The sequence below is a fragment of the Apostichopus japonicus genome, chromosome 15 (assembly GCF_037975245.1).
Source record: "Apostichopus japonicus isolate 1M-3 chromosome 15, ASM3797524v1, whole genome shotgun sequence".
Classification (NCBI taxonomy): Eukaryota; Metazoa; Echinodermata; class Holothuroidea; order Aspidochirotida; family Stichopodidae; genus Apostichopus; species Apostichopus japonicus.
This window is the reverse complement of record NC_092575.1, coordinates 27,829,729-27,852,606: the sequence shown is the minus strand read 5'-3', so window position 1 is coordinate 27,852,606 and position 22,878 is coordinate 27,829,729. Positions and strand designations below refer to the sequence as shown.

The following is a 22,878-nucleotide window of genomic DNA, read 5'->3' as shown; positions in this document are numbered from 1 at the left end:
TTAATGTTTCCATTTCGTAACGGGAGTAGTATTGTGACCAGCGAATTAGATACAAAATATATCAGTGACCTGTAAGGTCAAGGTCGTGTCACCTTGTCTAGTGCATAAGACGTTTGTATAATTGACAACAGAATAAATCACAATCCATGTACGGGAGATACAAATATAATTTGAAAATATGTCATATGGAAATTAGTGTAAGCATGAGATAATAATCTGAGATAGTAATAATGCGTACATGAAGTCTACATGTGTGTCCATTATTATTATTAGGTCAGCAGAGGTCAAAGTGTGGAAAGTTTGAAACTGTCATGCTAATGTATAATTTGTAAGTAACCGAGGGTATATTTCTCAAAGCCTACATCTCATAGACGGGAACAATTATCATACTCTGCTCGTAAACGGTCCATGTTTATGAAGTCAAGAAGGCTGTTCAGAAGAGGTAACAGTTCTTTGACCACAACTGTGCAGGTCGTGTCCTAATAGTTTCGGGAGGTTCCTGTATTACGGGTTAACTCAGAAATTAAAGGATCTAACTAGTGTGATATTTTATATCATATTTTGATATCATTTTATATATATAGTGGTAGTACGGTTATACTGTTGCGACACTTGTGTAATTTATGTGTAATTTATATCCTTAACCTAGACAAAATAAAACATGCTTACGTGAGCACATATGATTAGCTGTGTTGTTGCAAAAACGTTTACTGTACATGTGCTTTACAGTAATACCTTCTGTTAAAACTATACCATAGTAGGCCTTCTACATCTTCAACTGTAAACATAAATTTGGTTCTTCCGTTGGTTAGTGGTAGCTTGATGTACGTAGTTGCTTTTTCTTTCAGACTGACATCTTATCTAACTATGAAATCAACTTGGTGAGTCTTTGTAATGGTTAACTACGTACGATGTATAACGACTCTATCACGTATAGCGTCTAAATGACATAATTAATAACGTTCAGTTGGCCCCTGAGTTCGTGAAAAGGGACAAGCTATAAAAGAAATGTAATTATTATAACCGCTTAACAGGTTTAAATCCTGCTAAAACATGCGGGATGAAATCTGCGGAGAAGAAACTAGTAATTAAATGAAGTGCCGGCTATTTATTTGGTAAAGTTAGATGGTCTGACGTTCGATCCTATCAGGATCTTCTTCAGAAAACGAAACCAAAGAACACATGTGGGCAGAAGATGAGTTCATTTTATTCTTATGGAACAACAGAACGCTGCGATGTATGGAAGCATGTATGCATGTCTGTCTGTATTATGTATGTATGTGCGTGTGTAGGTGTGTTTGTGCGTAGGTATGTGCGTGTTTGCGTGTGTGTATATGTGTATGTATGTGTGTATGTATGTATGTATGAATGTATGTATGTATGTGTGTATGTATGTATGTATGTATGTGTGTATGTATGTATGTGTGTATGTATGTATGTATCTATACAACTATATTTAAGAGCGAACAATCTCTCATGTTTTTTTTTTAGGCAAAGGAACAAAATTGGGAACAAAATTGGAACAAGGGAACAAAGGAACAAAGGAACAAAATTGGAACACTAGAAGAAATCGAGCAACACACTAAATTGACTGGTTGTGGAGGTAGCATCTCTTGCTTCGATGTCACCTACACACGTAAGTCCACACAGTTTTACACACACTATGATCTTAACATAATGAATGGTTACAACTATGATAGGCTTGTTCCCATCCACTAAATTTACAACAAAATTAAGTGTTGAAAATGACCATCCCTTCCTACGTATTCCATTTATATATATATATGACTTTGGACTGCCCTTTTTTTCGTATCAATTAATTTTATTGTCATTTTATTTTATTCATTCTTCAGAGAGAAAAAGAGGGAAAAGTCTACAAAATGAACTGACGAAGTACTACGTTTGTAGCGAATGCAGGAAAGAGTGGTTAAAATGGAAATCGGAAGACCGTGAAGTACAGGTAACTTGTCAATCGCATTACTTCTCTCCACAACTTTTTTGCTTTGTTCCTTCTGATGCAGGGACTTTTGTCAGCTGGGGAAAGGTTCAACACAACGAATCCGCAACGAGATTGAAAGCAGGAGACCAAGTTGCGTGGGTATGCTGTTGTGGATACTGGCATCAGGGTATTGTAGAGTATATAGCTAGCGACACCTTACATGTAATTGAGTTCTCTCTTTCATGCAGCTCGTGTAAAATAGACCGTAGCGAGAACCGTAACTCATATATCTGTAGTCCTATGTATAAAGCATATTACACAGAAGGATTAATCGGTCAAAATCCTCCTGGTTTAGTTATTGTTCGAGCAATATCACTCTTGAATGAAACAGGTTATAACTTGCTTAATAACAGCTGTGAACATTTCGCAACATTTTGTAAAACTGGAGTCTATCGTAGCGACCAGATATATCAAACGCAAATAAATCTCCCCAATCCTTGATTTTGAAATCACTCATCCTTTTGGTCCGTTTGATATATTTTGTTGCCCTAGCAGAAGGCACTGAAGCAGCGCACGAGGAGGGTGAACAGCCACACGATAGTACACAAGTAAACTACTTAAGTAGAACACAAGTATATGACCTACATTCTCATATAATCGATATCATTGGAGCTATATTGTACATTTTGCTGGAATTATTTATTTGTTTATAGCTTTAGGTATAACTTGGTGCATTGATACTCCATAACTGCACAACTGTATAATTTACAAATGGACTGGCCGCGATGTTGTTGCGGATGTTATAGAAAAGTGAAGGGTACCATTGTGTGCGGCAAAGCTACGACTAGCATGGTGTTACACACTATGTTTGTAATAGCGGGAGTTCTATCATTTAGCGTTTTTCTCAAAGCGTTCCTATTTCAATAGACTTGAATACAACAGTCATATATAGCCTTTTTCTCCGAGATGGTTCTGTTTGTTGATGGGTGATAATCCCCCCTGACCAATTCTCTTCATAAAAGAGACCTACTCTGTTTTTGTTTTCTTTATATATATTTTTTAAGGTTCCTAGTGTAACGTCGGTCCTCGGTGAGTCCTAAGTAATAATGCTATAATGACAGGAAATGTACATATGAACTCTCTTACTATGGAAAAGACAATAGACTAGAAAGCACAGAAACAAAAGATTATCCGATTAACTTCTTACATTTGGTCGACGCAACTTAGGAAATGTAAGAATCTACAAAGCAATAAAGTGAATCGTTGTGTTCTCTTCATTGTTAGTCGGCTGATCATCCGTGCGCTGAGCCCCGTTACGCAGAATCTCAGTAGACTGATCCTCAGTCGGCAAAAATCCGATAGGCTAACCTTTAGTCGGCAGATTCTCAGTCGGAGAGTCCTAGCTAGCCGTATTACTCTTATCTGATATTACTTTCTGTAAACTCGTATACAGATGCTAACTGGATACTCAGCATTGGTAGTTCCTTCGAACTCCGCCTGGTTGTTAATTAGTGGTAGTTGTGTATTATCGGACCCGTCTGCTCTTTAAAAAAAAAGGCCCCATCCTCGGTGCCTAGAAACTGGATAAAAGGATTACCTCTCTCACTGGTTGTTTTCCATCTAGCCGGATACGGTTCTTAGCCTTAGTGAGTAACGGCTGTTACTAGTACGATAGGTACGGCTGACCAAGAAAAAAAAGCGAGCCCTCCCGATATGTCCCTCCCTAACCAGTGGCGTCACCAGACTTTTCAGTCTGGGGGGGAGGGGCACAGGGGGGCACCAGCATTTGATGGGGGGGGCACTTAGGTGGATACGGATCGCCGTCCTGGGGGAGGGATCTAAGGGGAGGGGGTGCCCCCTCCAGGCGCGGCAGAATGGGAAAATTATTGGTGGGGCTAATGTGTAGAGACTATCTAAGCGGAGCGCCACCATCGGTTGGCGCGGAGCATACAAGAAATTTTTGGGTTTTTCAAACCCCCAGATGGCCGGAAACGGCACTTCCCGAGTGTTTTATGCTGCGAATACCTAGCCCTAAAATATGGGTCTCAAGCCTGCAATTTCTCAGATTGCACGTAAAAGTCTGTAAAAACATTGTAATTTGTATATTCGATGGTGTTTTAAGAGAGTAGCTATTACTCGTAGTGTACTCGCAAAGGACGTTGTTGAGTGTAGTAAGGGGATGTTGGAGAACTGGCTGAAATGAAGCAAGTCATTGGCCTAAGACGAAGTTGTGTTGCGCTTACCGGTACTCACACTCACTGCTTCCACTTTTCACGGGGCGTGAAGACGCGGTTGGGGTGACAATGTGGTCTATAGCCAGGGGACGGGCCGAGGGTCCCCCCAGCATTTACTAAAATTATTACACCTATATAGTATACGTGTGCATCGGACAGATCGACAAGTATGCATTGAAAAATGGGCAGATGCACGTTTCGGAGCCTTGGTAAATATTGGGGGGGGGGCTTATCATGCATTTGCCCCCTCAACTTTTTCATTGGGGCTGAGCCCCCAAGCCCCCCCCCCCGGTGCCGCCGCCACTGCCCCCTCCCCTTTGGAAAATTTTCGCATACGGAGGATGGGCTAGATGCAAAATGCTGCCACATTTGATGCTAAATTCGATCTGAAGATATCTCCAGAAATTGCTATTTTTGAGGTAATGATTTTAACAAGGGGCAGAATTTTGCAGAGGATATGAACCACATGCTGTCGATATTATGCCTAACCCTATATCAATAGAACCTACATTTGTTGAATTAATGTGTGCATGACCCCCGACTCCTTTCTTGTCTTTCTCGTTTTCGCCCATTATCTGTTAAGATATAACAGGTTCCAGCATCGTTATTGGCTCCTATCAGGGATCTCACCATGCAATCCAAAGTTTGATCACACATCGAGTATGGCTCAGTATGCAGGTGTGAACATTCGCCATTTGTTCCTACAAGCATCTAACCTCAAATGACCTCTGCACCCCCTACACAACAGGGTTAATATATGGGTCCACAAATATAGGCAAGTATGGTGCCTGCGGACCCTCACATTCTGACATTTCGTCAGCTCCTAACCTGTCAACCTCAGACCAAGGCAACATATTGCAGTACCCTCCCTTCTCACAGTCATGTAGCTCGCGAAGCGGACGTGTATATCCGCTGGTATGGCGTGAGCACTGACACATTCATTGTAAATATCGACACCTGTTGTGATGGCGCAGGTCACGACTTCGATACCCGACGTTCAAGGATAAACTTTTTCATTTTTTCGCAGCTCATTTGAAGAAAATACGAATTACTGTGCTTCTTTGTCCTTATGAAAAACCAACTCAGATGATGGGAGTTGAATATAACAAAATATATATATATATTTTTACCAACCCAAATCTCAGATGGGGGGGCACTCGGGGGGCACTGTGTTTTCCAGGGGGCACGTGCCCCCCTGGCCCCCCCTCCCCCCCCCCCCTTGGCGACGCCACTGTCCCTAACTAACAGTATAGAGGATTATTGATTCCTAGCCTAGGTACTTAACTTTTATGAAACTTACTCCTATATCTCTTATTGCGTAGGACCTAGCGATGTATACTGGTAATTATACGTCTGCTCACCTTGACGGTTGATTGTTTTTTTCCCAAGCAACGTGTTTCCGCGGCCAGGTTATTCCGCGTGGAAACCTTTCACGGAATTGTCCACAGGTCACACAATCTTGTAAGTGGATAGCGCCACCAAAACATTCACTTTGATATATAGAAAGCAGTATTCGTTACACTTGTTTTCACATACAACTTAGAGACCTTGAATAAACTCTAAATATGATGTCCAGAACCATAAGAAAAAACTTTTACTTTAACTTACAGTAGTTAATATATCTTTTTGTTTAACTTTTTGTTGATAGTTATCATGAGTGCTAATGTTGAACAGCACATTCATTAACTACTAGTTAAAAACATTTTTGACTACAATTTTTTATTTAATATTGGTTTCGATCATAATCGTAACCTTTGTATTCTTAATGGAGTATGTGTGTATGTGTGTGTGCGTGTGTGAGGGTATGTGTGAGTTCGTTTGTGACGCCTATCTTTTAAACACGATGTCTCAAGAAGGGAAGGTCAGACAAATTTCATACTTGGTGTTTAGAAGTACCACAATGAGTACAAGAAGTCTTTGTTTTTGTTGAAGGTCAAAGGTCATTTGAAGTCACCAGTGGTCAAATTGTGAAAACCTTGTAATCACGATATCTCAAGAAGGGAAGGTCGGACCAACATCTTACGTAGTGTGTAGAAATACCAAATTGGATTAAAGAAGCCTATTGTTTTTGGTGGAGGTCAAAGGTCATTTGGGTCATCAGAGGTCAAATCGTGGTACCCTTGTAAACATGTACAACATCACTATACATTACGTCAGATTCATGAAGAAAACTGCTCATGTTATATCATCGACACCACTATGCATTTTTGCATTCTGTTTTTTTTTTTATCTCATCGCTCCCTATGGAGGATGAGATATTGTAGTTCCTTTGTCAGTTTAACCATATACTGTTATGTCAGTTGCCAAACAGTTGGCATGGCAATAGATATTTTTTTATGAGCAGCTACTCTCGGTGGTCACGCAGTGTGCGGTGTTCCGCGGTGACCACGACTGAAGGAGGGGTCAAAACGCGTGTGTTTGTGTGTGTAGAGGTAGGGGTATGGGTGTATGCGTGTATGTATCCGCGTATGTGTGAATGTATGAATACAACTATATTAAGGAGCGAACAGTCTCTCATTTTTTGTTTTTGTTTTGGCAAAGAAACCCAATCGGGTTACTCCACTGGACGAAAACGAGCAACACACTAAATTGACTGCTGGTTGTACAGGTACCATCTCTTGCTTCGATGTCACCTACACACGTAAGTCCACATATTTTTACACACATTATGATCTTAACATAATGAATGGTTACAAATATGATAAGCTTGTCCCCATCCACTAAATTTACAACAAAATTAAGTGTTGAAAATGACCATCCCTTCCTACATTACATATATATATATATATATATATATATATATATATATATATATATATATATATATATATATATATATATGATTCCCATGTGCTATGAACGATGTTGCTTAAGTTACAAATGATGTTACTATTGATTGAACTTGATCAAATATTTATCATGATTTCCTTCACTTCATTTGAGATGACAGAGACTAAATCAATTAAATATTTACTTTCGTTTAGCCTAACCTTAATTTAATCAGACCCCAAGGCAAGATCCGCTAACCGTACCCTTTACCCAAAGATACCGGGAGCTCATCCGATAATCTCATGATACTATTTAGGTGCATCTCGTAATGCCGTATATCGCACATATTGTACTCAGTTTGGACTGCCCTTTTTCTTCGTATCAATTAATTTTATTGTCATTTTATTTTATTCATTCTTCAGAGAGAAATGGAGGGGACCCTGTACAGTTAAAAAATGAACCGACGAAGTACTACGTTTGTAGCGAATGCAGGAAAGAGTGGTTTAATTGTAAATCGGAAGACCGTGAGGTAAAGGTAACTTCTCAATCGCATTACTTCTCTCCACAACTCTGTTGTTTAGTTCCTTCTGATGCAGGGACTCTTGCTAACTGCTGTTGGGAAAAGGTTCAAGACAACGAATCCGCAACGAGATTGAAAGCAGGAGACCACGTTGCGTGGGTACGCTGTTGTGGATACTGGCATCATGGTATAGTAGAGTATAAAGCTAACAACACCTTGCATTTAATTGAGTTCTCTCTTTCATGCAGGTCGTGTAAAATATGCCGGAGCGAGCAAAGTATCTCATCTATCTGTAGTCCTATGTACAAAGCATATTACACAGAAGGATTACTCGATCAAAATCCTCCTGATTTAGTTATTGTTCGAGCAGTATCACGCTTGCAGGAAGCAGATAATAGCAGAAGCGAAGAAAAATATAACTTGTTCACTAACAACTGTGAACATTTCGCAACATTTTGTAAAACTGGAGTATATCGTAGCAACCAGGTATATCAAACCCAAATAGGTGTCCAATCCTTGATTGTGAAATCAATCATTCTTTTGTTCCGTTTGATATTTTTTGTTGCCGTTACAGAAGGAATTGAAGCAGCGCACGAAGATAGTGAACAGCCACACAATAGTACGCAAGTAAACGACTTAAGTAGTGCACAAGTAGATGAACCGCTTTCTATAAATACATTGGATATCATTGGAGCTATATTGTACATTGCGCTGGAAATTTTATATTTGCTTATAGCTTTAGGTATCACTTGGTGCATTGATACACCAAAACTGTATAATTTACAAATGGGCTGGCCTCCACTTTGTTGCGGATGTTGTAGAAAAGTGGAGGGTACAATTGCGTGTGGCAAAGCTACGACTAGAATGGTGTTACACACTATGTTAGTAATAGCGGGGGTTGTATCATTTAGCGTTATTCTCAAAGCGTACCTAGAAGGTAAACACGGGCCGTGGCCAACCGGGATAGATATCTTCATAGAAATTGGATTGGGCGTTGCAGGTGGTTTCAGTGGAAGCATATTGGGCTTTCTTTTGTTCACATTTTGCCCATCAGTACATTGCTGTTTCCATCGTTGCAAGTGTTGTTGCTGCGCGTCTCTTGCTTGTTGTACAAGAGAAATACCGGATATTCATTTGAATTAAATCAGTTAGTTCACTGGTATATGCTTCAAATTATAAGCTTGATTAGCTTCTAATTGATTAATGAAAACTAACTGGCACTGGTTTTCATAACATATCATGACTGTATACATAGACAACTGTAAGGTAATGTTCTTCTTTCTAATGTACTGCATACTAATAGACAAACTGTAAGGTAATTTTCTTCTTTCTAATGTACTGTATATATACTAATAGATATACTGTAAGGTAATGTTCTTCTTTCTAATGTACTGTATACTAATAGACAAACTGTAAGGTAATGTTATTCTTTCTGATGTTCTATATACTAATAGAAAAACTGTAAAGTAATGTTCTTCTTTCTAATGTACCATATACTAATAGACAAACTGTAAGGTAATGTTCTTCTTTCTAATGTACTATATATACTAATAGAAAAACTGTAAGGTAATTTTCTTCTTTCTAATGTACTGTATATATACTAATAGATATACTGTAAGGTGATGTTCTTCTTTCTAATGTACTGTATACTAATAGACAAACTGTAAGGTAATGTTCTTCTTTCTAATGTACTATATACTAATAGACAAACTGTAAGGTAATGTTCTTCTTTCTGATGTACTATGTACTAATAGACAAACTGTAAGGTAATGTTCTTCTTTCTAATGTACTATATACTAATAGACAAACTGTAAGGTAATGTTATTCTTTCTGATGTACTGTATACTAATAGACAAACTGTAAGGTAATGTTATTCTTTCTGATGTTCTATATACTAATAGAAAAACTGTAAGGTAATGTTCTTCTTTCTAATGTACTATATACTAATAGATAAACTGTAAGGGAATTTTCTTCTTTCTAATGTAATGTATACTAATAGACATACTGTAAGGTAATGTTCTTCTTTCTAATGTACTGTATACTAATAGACAAACTGTAAGATAATGTTCTTCTCTCTAATCTACTGCATACTAATAGACATATTGTAAGGTAATGTTCTTCTTTCTAATGTAATATATAATAATAGACAAACTGTAAGGTAATTTTATTCTGTCTAATGTACTGCATAATGATATATACATACTGTAAGGTAATGTTCTTCTTTCTAATGTAATATATAATAATAGACAAACTGTAAGGTAATGTTATTCTCTCTAATGTAATATATACGTATTGTAACGCTAACTCAGTCTAAGATTCTGGGGCGTCCAAATATTCCCTGCTGAGGACTGGTGGTGGTATGGAAACAAATGCGGCTTGGATGGTTGTATGTTAGTAAACGACGAGCCTTAAATCTCGCTATTACATGCAAAAGATATAACACATAGATAAACGAGTAAAGAACAAGTGCTGTGTAGATTTCGCAATCTATTACTATAACCAGCCACGGTACGAACAATACATCGGCACGAAGCCCTCAAAAATAGGTAGAAAACATGCACTTAACGATAATGGTCACAAACGAGGTCTCAATACCGAAGTAGAGTCCTATAACGATACGTACAAAAGTGTATAAAAGACGAATACAAGACAGATACAAGTACGACCACAATGGTCGGAGCCAGGGCTACTACCGAACCGAACGATTCAGATCGGGAGCGAAGACTGGTCACAAGTCGTGAGGTCTGCTTCAGCTGAGCTGGTGAGCAGACATCACGTGACCTGTAATTATTACGTAATGTAGCCTACGACAAATAGAGGGCGACATATATGATGACTAACGGCATCACACTATCCCCTTCTCAGTCCTTAACTTGTCCCCAAGTTATGAAAACAATATAGTATAAGGATCGCTAATTAGACACAAATCTAAAATCATAAACATACTAATATAAAAAGAAATCCAAATACATGAATACGTATAAAAGCAAAGTATAGCTAATAGTGCCTGCCATGCACGAGAGCCTATACACACAATAACATTTGATATTAACTCTTAATATGGGTTCAGAACTAACTTTTGAGATAAAAACGTATCACATGTCAATCTGTACCGACTAAAAAAAATGTCCTAGCTCGACTGCGAAAGAAGAAAGTTACGCAATCCGAGAGTAATAGAAGAGTAATATGACCTTACATGCACGTGTCCATACCCTAAAGGAATAACGCGGCTCGCGCGAAAGTGCAATTTGGACTCATGTGAGGTCACATTCCAGATACAACTGATAAAATTAAAAACAACTTACGGTGCCGTACATAGATATAAATACATGAAAACAATCCAAGTGAATCAAAACATAACACTCTTGTTGTAACACAGAGATCCAAACCACAAAATAAATTGATTGGAAGTCCGCATCAAAATATGAAATGTCCACAAGATTTCCAAAGTAAAAAGATATCATAACGAAACCGGAGGTCCGCATCAAAAGGTGAAATGTCCATAGTAATAAGGTGAAATGTCCATAATATTTCCACAGTAAAAATATATAATAAAGAAACACGTTATTTAACACAAAAGTCCCGATCGAGGACATCTCTATGGATTAACGGTAAGTCAACAGTTCGCTGGTCTGTGGGGGTAATTCGAATCCCTCCTTCTCTGTGGTAAGGACTGTACCATCTGGGTATTGGACAGTATGTTTTTCCTTCCTGTAAATAACTCCAAGACCAAGGTTTTTTACTTCCGCGTTGATGATGAGTGGAATCCTTGAAGTAACCATCAGGTTCCGCAGACGGGTCAGTTCTTTGTCATCCAGAGTTGAATCCGACGATGCTGTTGAAGGGGTTGATGTTGAAGTGGTTGGGGAAGGTGTAGAGCTATCCTCAATGGGTGATGTCAGGGGGGTTGGCGCTCGTTTATCACTGGGTCCAAACGAAAGGTCGATAGGTCCGCAGTCTACCGTTGAGGCGGGGGCGTTCTCACACGATTGGTCGCTCGCTTCGATGAGGGCAGCTAACGGATCGAAAGGTGACGGGGGTAGATCCTCGGTGCCAAAAGCCAAAGAAATATCATTTAGCCACTCATTGTTATTCGGTGTCACAGCAGGACTCGACTTTGAATTGGCAATCTGTGGCCCAGTCCCATGATTAATGTAGATTCAGTGCCGGTCACGGTGTATGAAGGAGTTACGGCGGCCACGTGTGAGCCTGTAGAGGAAGTTTTATCGGTACAAAACACGGAGGGTGACACTTCCAATGAGGGTGGGGGAGTCACTGTAAATGTAGTATTAACCTATTTTCTTTATGTTATTTTTTTTATTCTTTAATTGCGCCCTCTATTGCCATTACTAGAAACTTGCAGCACCAGAGAAACCGAATAAGCTTTTAGCAACCTTTAAAAATGTAATTTTAGTGATCAATCATACTTTGTTTGAAGCTGGCCTTGCAAATATTATTAATGGAAACCGACAAGCAGCGATTCATCTTTACTTTTACTTAGCAGAGATCTCAGAAAGGCAACCAAGGTTAGCAATGTAGGCAATTTGTGCCTGTCTGTGTTAAGAATAATATTGTACCGGTTAAAGTGACATAATTAACTTTTAAGATCAAGATGTTGTTTTAACCTTATTTTTGTAAGTTCTTACCTTAATTCCGTCCACGATATGATTATAGTGATATCACATTTTATGTTATATGCTCGTGTAGTCTACAACCTCAAGGAGCTGACGTCATCGGATTTATTGTATTGCTTCATTAGTATGTAATATGCACTATGTGCCGGTTTTTATGTACTTTAGTCTTTTTGTCTTTTTAGTTTTCACGTTGATGTTGAATAAACTATCATCAGTATAGAAAAAAATTGTCACCATTTCTGAGTCTGTAACTGCTACAGTCACTGACTTACCACAGCACATTTTAGGGTTGTACAACTCTTTGGAAGGATCACTTGATGAAAATCAAAAAGCTTTAGTTAGGAGGCTTCTTCTGAAGCATGAGAGTATTTTGGCAAAGTGTAAGGAGGATTTAGGAAGGACTGATATTGTGAAACACAAAATTCCAACTAAAGAGGTGACCCCTATTAAACAACATGCTAGGAGACTGCCTCTGAATAAAAGAGAGGATGCGGCTAACGAGGTTTCAGATATGTTAAGACGGGGGGTGATTGAACCTTCATCTAGCCCATGGGCGTCTTCAGTTGTTTTAGTTAAAAAGAAAGATGGATCAACTCGTTTTTGTGTAGATTATCGTAGGCTTAACGATATTACCACTAAAGATAGCTACCCGATCCCTAGAATCGATGACTCCTTAGATAGTCTTAATGGCTCCACTTGGTTTACGACCCTCGACCTAGCGAGTGGCTACTGGCAGGTCGAAATGGACGAGTCTGATAGGGAAAAGACCGCTTTTATCACCCACAGTGGTCTATATCAGTTTTGTGTCATGCCGTTCGGGCTTTGCAATGCACCAGCCACCTTTGAAAGATTGATGGAGAAAATTTTATCTGGTTTGCAGTGGCAAACATGTTTAGTCTATCTAGACGATGTAATTATTTTTGGAAAGAATTTTGAGGAACACATTGCTGCCATAGATGATGTTTTTACGAGGTTCAAATTAGCGGGACTGAAACTGTCGCCTAAGAAATGTTTTCTTTTCAAACAAAAAGTGGATTTCCTTGGACACGTAGTTAGCAAGGACGGAGTTTCGACTGATCCGTCAAAGGTGGCTGTTGTTAAAAATTGGCCAAGGCCAAATTGTGTTCGTTACGTGAGAGGATTTGTAGGTTTATGTTCTTATTACAGGAAGTTTGTTAAAAACTTCACTCTTATTGTATGGAACGCCAAAAGGGAAATGTATTTTGTTGTCTCCTTTGATGTTGTCTCCTTCGATGCTGTTGTCTAATTTAATGTTGTTTACTTTTATGTTGTCTCATTTGATGTTGTTGTCTCCTTTGATGTTGTTGTCTACTTTTATGCCGTTGTTTCATTTGATGCCGTTGTCTCATTTAATGCCGTTGTCTACTTTAATGTTGTTGTCTGCTCTGATGCAGTTGCCTCCTTTAATGCCGTTGTCTACTTTAATGTTAATTGTTGTCTACTTTAATGTTGTTGTCTACTTTAATACCGTTGTCTACTTCAATGTTGTTGTCTCGTTTAATGTTGTTGCCTACTTTAATGTTGTTGTCTACTTCAATGGTGTTGTCTCCTCTGATGCCGTTGCCTCCTTTAATGCCGTTGTCTACTTCAATGTTGTTGCCTCCTTTAATGCCGTTGTCTACTTCAATGCTGTTGCCTCCTTCGATGCCGTTGTCTACTTTGATGTTGTTGTCTCATTTGATGCCGTTCTCTAATATGCTGTTTACTTTTAGTATATAATAGCGCTATTGTAAAATGGCGGGAATCTAAATGTTCGTTGAGGTCTAGCTGGTCCCTGGATACAACGTGTACGTAATACGTACGGTGCAGTGGTGCGCTGCACGACCGGTTACTAGACTGTAATAGACTGATGTGAGTGATGTAAATGTACGTATGTAATGACAGAGAGTAAGGAAGAACAAACAAAACAAATCAAATAGATTCCGTACTTCTCCGTACGTGGTGGCAACTTTATTGGGGGTTATGTTTAAGCATGGTAAGAGGGCGGTGGATAATATCTACTCTTGGAGATGAGTAAACTACTGCAAAATAAAAAGGAAGAACAAAACTAATAAATATAAAATAAGAAAATATATGGGCAAGACATCTTACGAAAATGACTGGTAACTGTATGACCTGAACTCTTACATATCCATTAGGCAACTCTAACAATAGCAGAAAATTATACTGAATAGGGCTGACATTTAAGCCTACACCCTATGTTAAACCTAATACCAATACATTAAACTGCGACCATTTTGGGTCAGGTTAACATAGTTTCGCTCAACTAACCAATGAGAGAGGGATATTTAAATCCAAGGACACGTCTGCCCAACAATCTCTATACTACAACAAGTATAACCTTCATCGTAATCGTGAAACAGTCTTTGATAAATATAGAAAACAGGTGGCTTTAACCAACATACAATTAAACCAGTACATTTCCTTATGAGATAATAATATAACCCATAGAGGTAAGTAATTAAGCCCTAGGCTATTGGCTATATAGACCAGGCAAATAGGTTAAGAAAACAATAAAATAAGAGAAAAGAATATAAAATAGAAAACAATAAAATAAGATAAAAGAATATAAAATAAACATGAGAGTAATATCAATACAAGCTAAAATACAAGCAAAACTTCTAGTATAATAGACCAGTTACAACTTCAGGCCTAAACAACTCCATACGGTACATTGGTGTAACGCACATGGGCGCCGCCATCTTAATTACAAAAAGAGGGCGCTAACCTGAAATCGTGTCAGCGATATATACAATATTTACATAATATTGGGCCAGTAACGAAACAAAGGGCCCAGTCTTAAATACTTTTACTTAACTTAACCTTTGCCGTTAATAAAACAATAATGCTCATACAACGTTATCCAATAATGATCTTAAGGATCTGCTCCACAAAATGAACATAAAATCTACATGATACAAGCCCGATGATAAATGTATTTAAGTTGAAAAAGACCAGCCTATCTGCGGGGTTTATACGAAATACCACGCTGTACCTTACACAATGAAGCTATATGGTGAACAATACAAGTTGCACAGTGTATGCACACTTTGAACAGCGAGTGTTTACGAGGCCCGACTGTGGGTCTACGAAAAGTTTGCCTAATCTCGCTTTCAAAACTACTTAATTAGAGACGAAAAGTATCAAATACAGTTAAGATAGTATTTACCTCTAACATGTTGGCTGATGAACTACATCTCTCAATAAATGACGGTAATGAGAACAAAATAGTAATATACAATATGGCTGCCGTTGAACGTAAAGCAAGGTGATTTCGTAATGAATAGAATAAAGAGAGAACGAACAGGGCTTACTGAGCGAAACCGCAAGCGCTGAACATGGGACGCCGAATAGAACAAAAGTATACTAGAGAGAACATGCACATTACGTAAATAATCGGTAGCCTAATGGGCACTACCTCACACTCTCCCCTGCTAAAGGAAGTTTGTCCTCAAACGACCAATGTATACGAGATATCTGAAATACGATAAAATGGATTAATACGAAAGAAAACTTTTACAAAAAAAATATACATGCGTATCCGCACTACCAACTAAAAGTACTCAGGCAAACTATTGCTAGCAAAAAAAACTGTTTATCTACAATCAAGGTTGTCTAACAACGTTTGACACGCTCCAGCAAATTTTGGGTTTGCCGACACAAATCTGATAACTTACTATCATACAAGGTACTATTTGTCACACTGCTGATACTTCTTGGCAGGTGGCTGATGTTAGAGTGAAACCCTCTGGTGACTCGAGCACTGCGACGTAGTGGTTGGGTGACCTCGCTGTCATCAGACCATGAATCAGAGTCATCACTGGTTGATTGCTTACGTCTCGTTAGGGCACCTTCAAAGCGTCGACGGAAACCATAATCCTCGTCACTACTAGAGTCACTGGAAGACTCTCTTTCCCGATCACACTGAGCTGGGGCAACGGGTTTGAAGACAGCAACAGGTACGTCTATCAGCTGTGGGCATGTCCGTATTTCCCGCCGGTGTACCGTTCGTTGTCCACCACTACCATCGGCCGGTTCGATGACGTACACAGAACCTGCATTGGGGCGAGAGACCACTTTAAAGACTGTGGAACCCCATTCATCTGCTATCTTGTGCATTCCACGGGGATGGTTTTTCAGGTATACCCTGGTTCCAAGAGTTATTGGATGCGATTTGGCCTTCTTGTCATACTGGGTTTTACGAGCCTCTGCTTCCAAAGACATCTGCTCCCCTGCTTTCCTGAACGCCATCTGTAAATTCTCGGTGTGTGACGTCACCCAGCTAGCAATGGGATCCGTGTCGTCTGAGTCAGATGGAGAATCTACACGCCCCAGCAGGTAATCTACTGGAAGGATTGGATCCCTTCCAAACATCAAGAAGAAAGGAGACAGACTTGTGGAAGTGTGTGGTGTGGAATTATAAGCATACAGGACTTCTGGGAGATGGTCTGACCAACGGCGCTTCTTGTTTGGCGGTAGAGTCTTCAGAAGATCATGCAGAGTTCTGTTGAACCGCTCTGCTTGGCCGTTGCCTTCAGGATGGTAGGGTGTTGTTCGGCTCTTGTTGACCCCATACACTTTACATAGGCATTGTATAAGGGACGATTCAAAATTTCGGCCCTGGTCAGAGTGGAGTCTCTTTGGTGGTCCATACAAAAGGAACCAGTTCCGAACTAATACCTTAGCAGTTGTCTCCGCAGTCTGGTTAGATGTAGGTATAGCCTGCGTAAACTTGGAAAAGACATCGGTCATCACAAGTATGTTTTCCTTGCCTCTTGTGTCTTTCTCAATGGTGGTGAAATCTATAGCAAGGATTTCGTTTGGCCTGGTTGCCATCATGCTCTTCAGTGGTTCTCTGATCTTGGGTGGCCTTTTGCACCGTGTGCACTCGTTACACCTTTCACAATAGGAGGCTACGTCTTGGGAAAATTTTGGCCAGTAGCACCGATCTTGGATGAGTGACAATGTCCTTTTGTACCCTTGGTGTCCGCATTGGTCATGACAGGCAAATAGCACTTCTTCTTGGAGAACTTTTGGAAGAATTAACTGCAGTTTCTTCCCATCTTCTATAGACCGATACAAGAGTCCTTCATACTCTTGAATTTTCTCCCACTGCTTCACAAGTAGGGACATCTCACTATGTTTTACTCGTTCTTCAACTGACGGTTTCTTCTTGGTCAACCAGAAAGTGTAGAACTTTCTAATTACTGGATCGTTCTGTTGGAAATTTCTTAGTTGGTCCTTGGTGTAGGATGGGAACACCAAAGGTGATGTCTTCACGGCATTCACTTGATTGACACTCACTTCCACATTTGGCTTGGAAATTGCCTCAATCAATTCTGCAGGAACAACTGTTAGTCCTACTCCTTGACCAAGTTCACTCAAGGTTACATCAGGCTGTGGCACATGTGGGCGTCTGGACAGGGCATCGGCTCCAGTGTTCAACCTTCCTGGTTTGTACTTGGGAGTGAAATCGAATGAAGCAAGAGCTCCTACCCATCGTTGTGATGCTGCATCAAGTTTAGCATTATCCAAGTGAGCTAAGGGGTTATTGTCCGTGTAGACGATGAACTTGTTGCCCAGCAAGTATTCCCGAAACTTCTCGGTTACTGCCCATTTCAGACCAAGCAGTTCTAACTTGAAACTGGAATACTTCTGCATATTTCTCTCTGCACCTCGGAGAGTTCTGCTGGCAAAGGCTATGACCTTTCGTTGTCCATCCTGGCGTTGCAATAGGACAGCACCCAAACCTTGGAGTGACGCATCAATTTCAACTTCAAATGGTTGTGAGTAGTCAGCATAAGCTAACACAACCTGTCGGCACATCTTATCCTTCAGTTCTTGGAATGCAATCTGATGCTCGTTTGTCCAGAGAAACGGTGTTTCTTTCTTAGCACGTTGATTTTGTAGGCTAGTGGACACCAGTGCATGGAGTGGCTTTGCCGTCTTGGCGAAATCTACGACAAACCGTCGGTAAAAGGAGCAAAATCCCAGAAACGATCGTAGATCCTTCACATTCTGTGGCTCAGGCCAATTCTTAACGGCTTGAACCTTGTCAGGATCTGGTCTTACTCCATCCGCAGTTACTCGATGACCCAGATACTTCACTTCAGACTGGAAGAAGGTGCACTTCGATGGTTTTATTTTCAGGCCTTGTTGCCGGAGTCTATCGAATACTCTTTGTAAATTGACCAGATGATCATCAAAGGACTTGGAAAACACCAGGATGTCGTCGAGGTAGCAAAGCACAGAGGTGAAGAATTGGTCATGTAGACAAGCCTGCATTAACCGTTGAAAGGTACCAGGAGCGTTTGACAGACCGAATGGCATCCGATTATATTCATACAAACCAAATGGTGTTGTAAAACTTGTCTTATGTTTATCAGCCTCTTCCATGGCAACTTGATGATACCCTGAAAGAAGGTCGATGGTAGAAAACCACTTCGTTCCATGTAAAGCATCGATTGACTCATCTATTCTGGGAATCGGATAGGCATCCTTAATAGTCTTCATATTAAGTTTGCGGTAGTCAACACAAAGACGAAGACTGCCGTCAGACTTGCGGACTAACACAATCGGCGATGCGTACGGACTGGTACTCGGCCTTATGACCCCATTATCTAGCAACTTCCGGATATGTTCCTTGACCTCTTCCCATTGTGAAGGTGGAATCCGTCGGTGAGGCTGCTTAACTGGAATGTCATCTATAGTGTTGATCTTATGTGTGACTCCTTCAGCAAAACCCAGCTGGTCATCAGAATAAGCAAATATGTCCTGATTTCTGTTGATCAAGTCAACTGCCTGCTGTCGTTGAGTTGGGGTCAAACTTGGTGATAGGGTAAAAGGTATAGCAGTCTCATGGAATGAAGGTGTTTCTGTGGTGATCTGGTTTACTTGAATTTCAGCTTTCTCCCCAGTGACAAGACCGTCTTCAACAAAGGATGGAGACTGGATAATTCCTAGAGGTGTCCTAGGTTCCAGCCAAATGTCTTCATCGGTAAGATTCATGACTTGAAGATGAAGTCTATTTGTACCAACTGTCAGAGTTGCGCCTACAGAAACTCCCTTCGGCAGTTGGCTGACTGGTTCTATTACCACTTCTGTTGCCGACGCATGCACAGGACAGGAGACATTAACCACCTGGACTGATCTTGCTGGCAACTTAACTTTGTTTTTCCCAGGTATCCGTGCCAAAGTAGAGACTGGCTTCGACAGCATCGACTCATCCATTTTGTACCCAAGCATGTCAACAAGAACTTCTCCTGACATTCGGTGGATGATATTCATGCCCAGTAACAATGGAGGGTCTTGATCATCTTCAACCACCAGAATACCACGGTTGGGTATCACTTCGCCACCAACTTCTACATCTATCTCAAAATATCCCAAGAAGGGAATCCTTGTTTGATTGACTGCCTTTAACCCAAGCCACCTTAATTCTACTAGTGACTTCCCTGCAAACAAGGTCAAGAAATGAGCCTTGGATAGAAGTGTTACAGCTGAACCCGTATCAATAACTGCCTTAATCCGAGAGCCATTCATCAGCACAGTGGTAGTAGGTCGCTCCCCAACAATAGATGAATAGAAATCTGTTGAGCCCCCTTGCGTCTCTGTTACAATCTCACCCAGAACATGGCTCACTGTGCTGGATGTTTCTAGTTTTCCTGATGTTGAGTGACGGCAGGTGACAGAGGTGCTGGGCTGCGGCATTCCCTCGCCAAATGACCTATCTTTTGGCATCGATGGCACCTCAGATCCTTCTTCGGGATGCGGGCAGGTCGGGTGTTCTGTGCCTCCAGCTTGTCAAGTCGTGATAATATGCCTGACTGTTGGATCTGCAGGGCTTCCATCACCTCAGCCTGGCTTTTTACAGCAGTTGTCAAATCGACCAGGGCTTTCGTGATTTGAGTGGTGTCTGCCTCGACGGCACTCACAGGCTTTCGTACACGTCTTCTGGGGAGGTCACGATCCTCTTCTGCCATATCAAGGGCCCAGTCTCTCAACTTAATAAAAGACACGTCAGGATCTTGTATCAAGGCCTTCTTAATTTCACGCCGCAACACTCCGTCAAGCAGCCCATCTCGAAACTGCTCCTTGATGGCTTGTTCCGCATCAGGGGCACCAGGTACTTTCTTTAATTGGTCTGCTAGAGACATGAGTTTAAATGCAAACTCTGCAATCGTCTCCTCCTCTCGTTGGACTTTGTTGCACATTTCTCTCATTAGGGAGCCAAGGGTACGGCGGTCCCCAAATGTGTCCGACAACTTCTGAAGGATCAGGTCTGGGTCCAAGGTCACTTCTGATGGTTGATGCCGCATTTCCTGCCTGGCTGCTCCCTCCAGGTGGGCCAATATAAAGTCTGCAGCATCGGTATCGGATAACCTTCGTACTTTCAGTGCGGCTTGGATGTCTTCCCGAAAGCTGCTCACTGATGGTCCCTCAGTACCGGAAAATGCTCTTATCTTCCTCTCCTTCTCTAGCACATAGACAGTGTTCGGAGCCTCCCGTTCCGCCAGTTTTTCCTCCCTCTTGGCCTTCTCATGCTCAAGACTTTCTGCAAGAGCATCCAGCTGACGCTGCAGGTCTTTCATCGCTGATCTAGGCATTTTATATCCACCGCCCTTTTATGCCGTTTTAGATTTTAAAAATAGTATTGCCTATCCCACTTCTGACACCAAAATGTAATGACAGAGAGTAAGGAAGAACAAACAAAACAAATCAAATAGATTCCGTACTTCTCCGTACGTGGTGGCAACTTTATTGGGGGTTATGTTTAAGCATGGTAAGAGGGCGGTGGATAATATCTACTCTTGGAGATGAGTAAACTACTGCAAAATAAAAAGGAAGAACAAAACTAATAAATATAAAATAAGAAAATATATGGGCAAGACATCTTACAAAAATGACTGGTAACTGTATGACCTGAACTCTTACATATCCATTAGGCAACTCTAACAATAGCAGAAAATTATACTGAATAGGGCTGACATTTAAGCCTACACCCTATGTTAAACCTAATACCAATACATTAAACTGCGACCATTTTGGGTCAGGTTAACATAGTTTCGCTCAACTAACCAATGAGAGAGGGATATTTAAATCCAAGGACACGTCTGCCCAACAATCTCTATACTACAACAAGTATAACCTTCATCGTAATCGTGAAACAGTCTTTGATAAATATAGAAAACAGGTGGCTTTAACCAACATACAATTAAACCAGTACATTTCCTTATGAGATAATAATATAACCCATAGAGGTAAGTAATTAAGCCCTAGGCTATTGGCTATATAGACCAGGCAAATAGGTTAAGAAAACAATAAAATAAGAGAAAAGAATATAAAATAGAAAACAATAAAATAAGATAAAAGAATATAAAATAAACATGAGAGTAATATCAATACAAGCTAAAATACAAGCAAAACTTCTAGTATAATAGACCAGTTACAACTTCAGGCCTAAACAACTCCATACGGTACATTGGTGTAACGCACATGGGCGCCGCCATCTTAATTACAAAAAGAGGGCGCTAACCTGAAATCGTGTCAGCGATATATACAATATTTACATAATATTGGGCCAGTAACGAAACAAAGGGCCCAGTCTTAAATACTTTTACTTAACTTAACCTTTGCCGTTAATAAAACAATAATGCTCATACAACGTTATCCAATAATGATCTTAAGGATCTGCTCCACAAAATGAACATAAAATCTACATGATACAAGCCCGATGATAAATGTATTTAAGTTGAAAAAGACCAGCCTATCTGCGGGGTTTATACGAAATACCACGCTGTACCTTACACAATGAAGCTATATGGTGAACAATACAAGTTGCACAGTGTATGCACACTTTGAACAGCGAGTGTTTACGAGGCCCGACTGTGGGTCTACGAAAAGTTTGCCTAATCTCGCTTTCAAAACTACTTAATTAGAGACGAAAAGTATCAAATACAGTTAAGATAGTATTTACCTCTAACATGTTGGCTGATGAACTACATCTCTCAATAAATGACGGTAATGAGAACAAAATAGTAATATACAATATGGCTGCCGTTGAACGTAAAGCAAGGTGATTTCGTAATGAATAGAATAAAGAGAGAACGAACAGGGCTTACTGAGCGAAACCGCAAGCGCTGAACATGGGACGCCGAATAGAACAAAAGTATACTAGAGAGAACATGCACATTACGTAAATAATCGGTAGCCTAATGGGCACTACCTCACACGTAGTAAAGTCACGCTATTCGCATATGCCGAGAATACATGTAGGGCCTAGGCCTACTGCGTTTTCTTATTGTCGTGCTTCACCTGTACTGCCGTTATTAAGGTTCTCACAACAGCTCAGAAGTATGGAAGGAATTCTATCCAGACTGGAGTATAATCAACTGGTGATCGACAACTTTAGAAGAGAGGGGTAATAAAGTCAGCATAGCCCGGGCCGCGAATATTTTTTTCCCAAACTGAACTGACACTGAAATTATTTCCTCGATTCTGATTGGCTCTCAGCGAGCACGTGATATACTTAAGTATTCAACACGGATCCCTCAATACTCAGTCGATACCAGTATGATCAACACGAACAAATTCAAGATATTCACATTAGCAACTTTCCAAAACTTTTGGTAGGTATATATGAACGAAAGTATAAAGTGTCCTCAACACAATGAAGCAACTGTTCCCAACTACTGCGCCCATTATAGGTAGTCCTCGATCGTTTGTATACTCGCTTGACTCCTCTCTAAACACAACACATGT

The 22,878-nt window shown here is 40.3% G+C and overlaps 2 protein-coding genes across 2 annotated transcripts; one reads left to right on the top strand and one right to left on the bottom strand.

The window, feature by feature from the left end:
• Window positions 1–1,060: 1,060 nt before the first annotated feature.
• Window positions 1,061–11,611, top strand: LOC139981422 (uncharacterized). Its single transcript, XM_071993794.1, has 6 exons — window positions 1,061–1,084; window positions 1,492–1,636; window positions 1,854–1,960; window positions 6,715–6,814; window positions 7,365–8,163; window positions 11,191–11,611. The coding sequence occupies exons 1-6, from the start codon at window positions 1,061–1,063 to the stop codon at window positions 11,609–11,611; spliced, it is 1,596 nt and encodes a 531-aa protein (XP_071849895.1).
• An 8,021-nt stretch (window positions 11,612–19,632) lies between these two features.
• Window positions 19,633–22,349, bottom strand: LOC139980986 (uncharacterized). Its single transcript, XM_071993068.1, has 2 exons — window positions 22,094–22,349; window positions 19,633–20,945 (listed from the first exon to the last, which is right to left on the bottom strand). Exon 2 carries the CDS (start codon window positions 20,721–20,723, stop codon window positions 19,773–19,775), a length of 951 nt encoding a protein of 316 aa, XP_071849169.1. The 5' UTR covers window positions 20,724–20,945; window positions 22,094–22,349; the 3' UTR covers window positions 19,633–19,772.
• Between the last annotated feature and the right edge of the window lie 529 nt (window positions 22,350–22,878).

Excerpts from the sequence above, each read along its gene's own strand:
- LOC139981422 (XM_071993794.1), top strand. The coding sequence starts at position 1,061 with ATGAAATCTGCGGAGAAGAAACTA. Across the intron at positions 1,961-6,714 it reads CGGAAGACCGTGAAGTACAG|AAACCCAATCGGGTTACTCC; the intron begins GTAACTTGTCAA and ends GTTTTGGCAAAG. Across the intron at positions 6,815-7,364 it reads CTTCGATGTCACCTACACAC|AGAGAAATGGAGGGGACCCT; the intron begins GTAAGTCCACAT and ends TTCATTCTTCAG.
- LOC139980986 (XM_071993068.1), bottom strand. The coding sequence starts at position 20,723 with ATGCCTAGATCAGCGATGAAAGACCTGCAGCGTCAGCTGGATGCTCTT.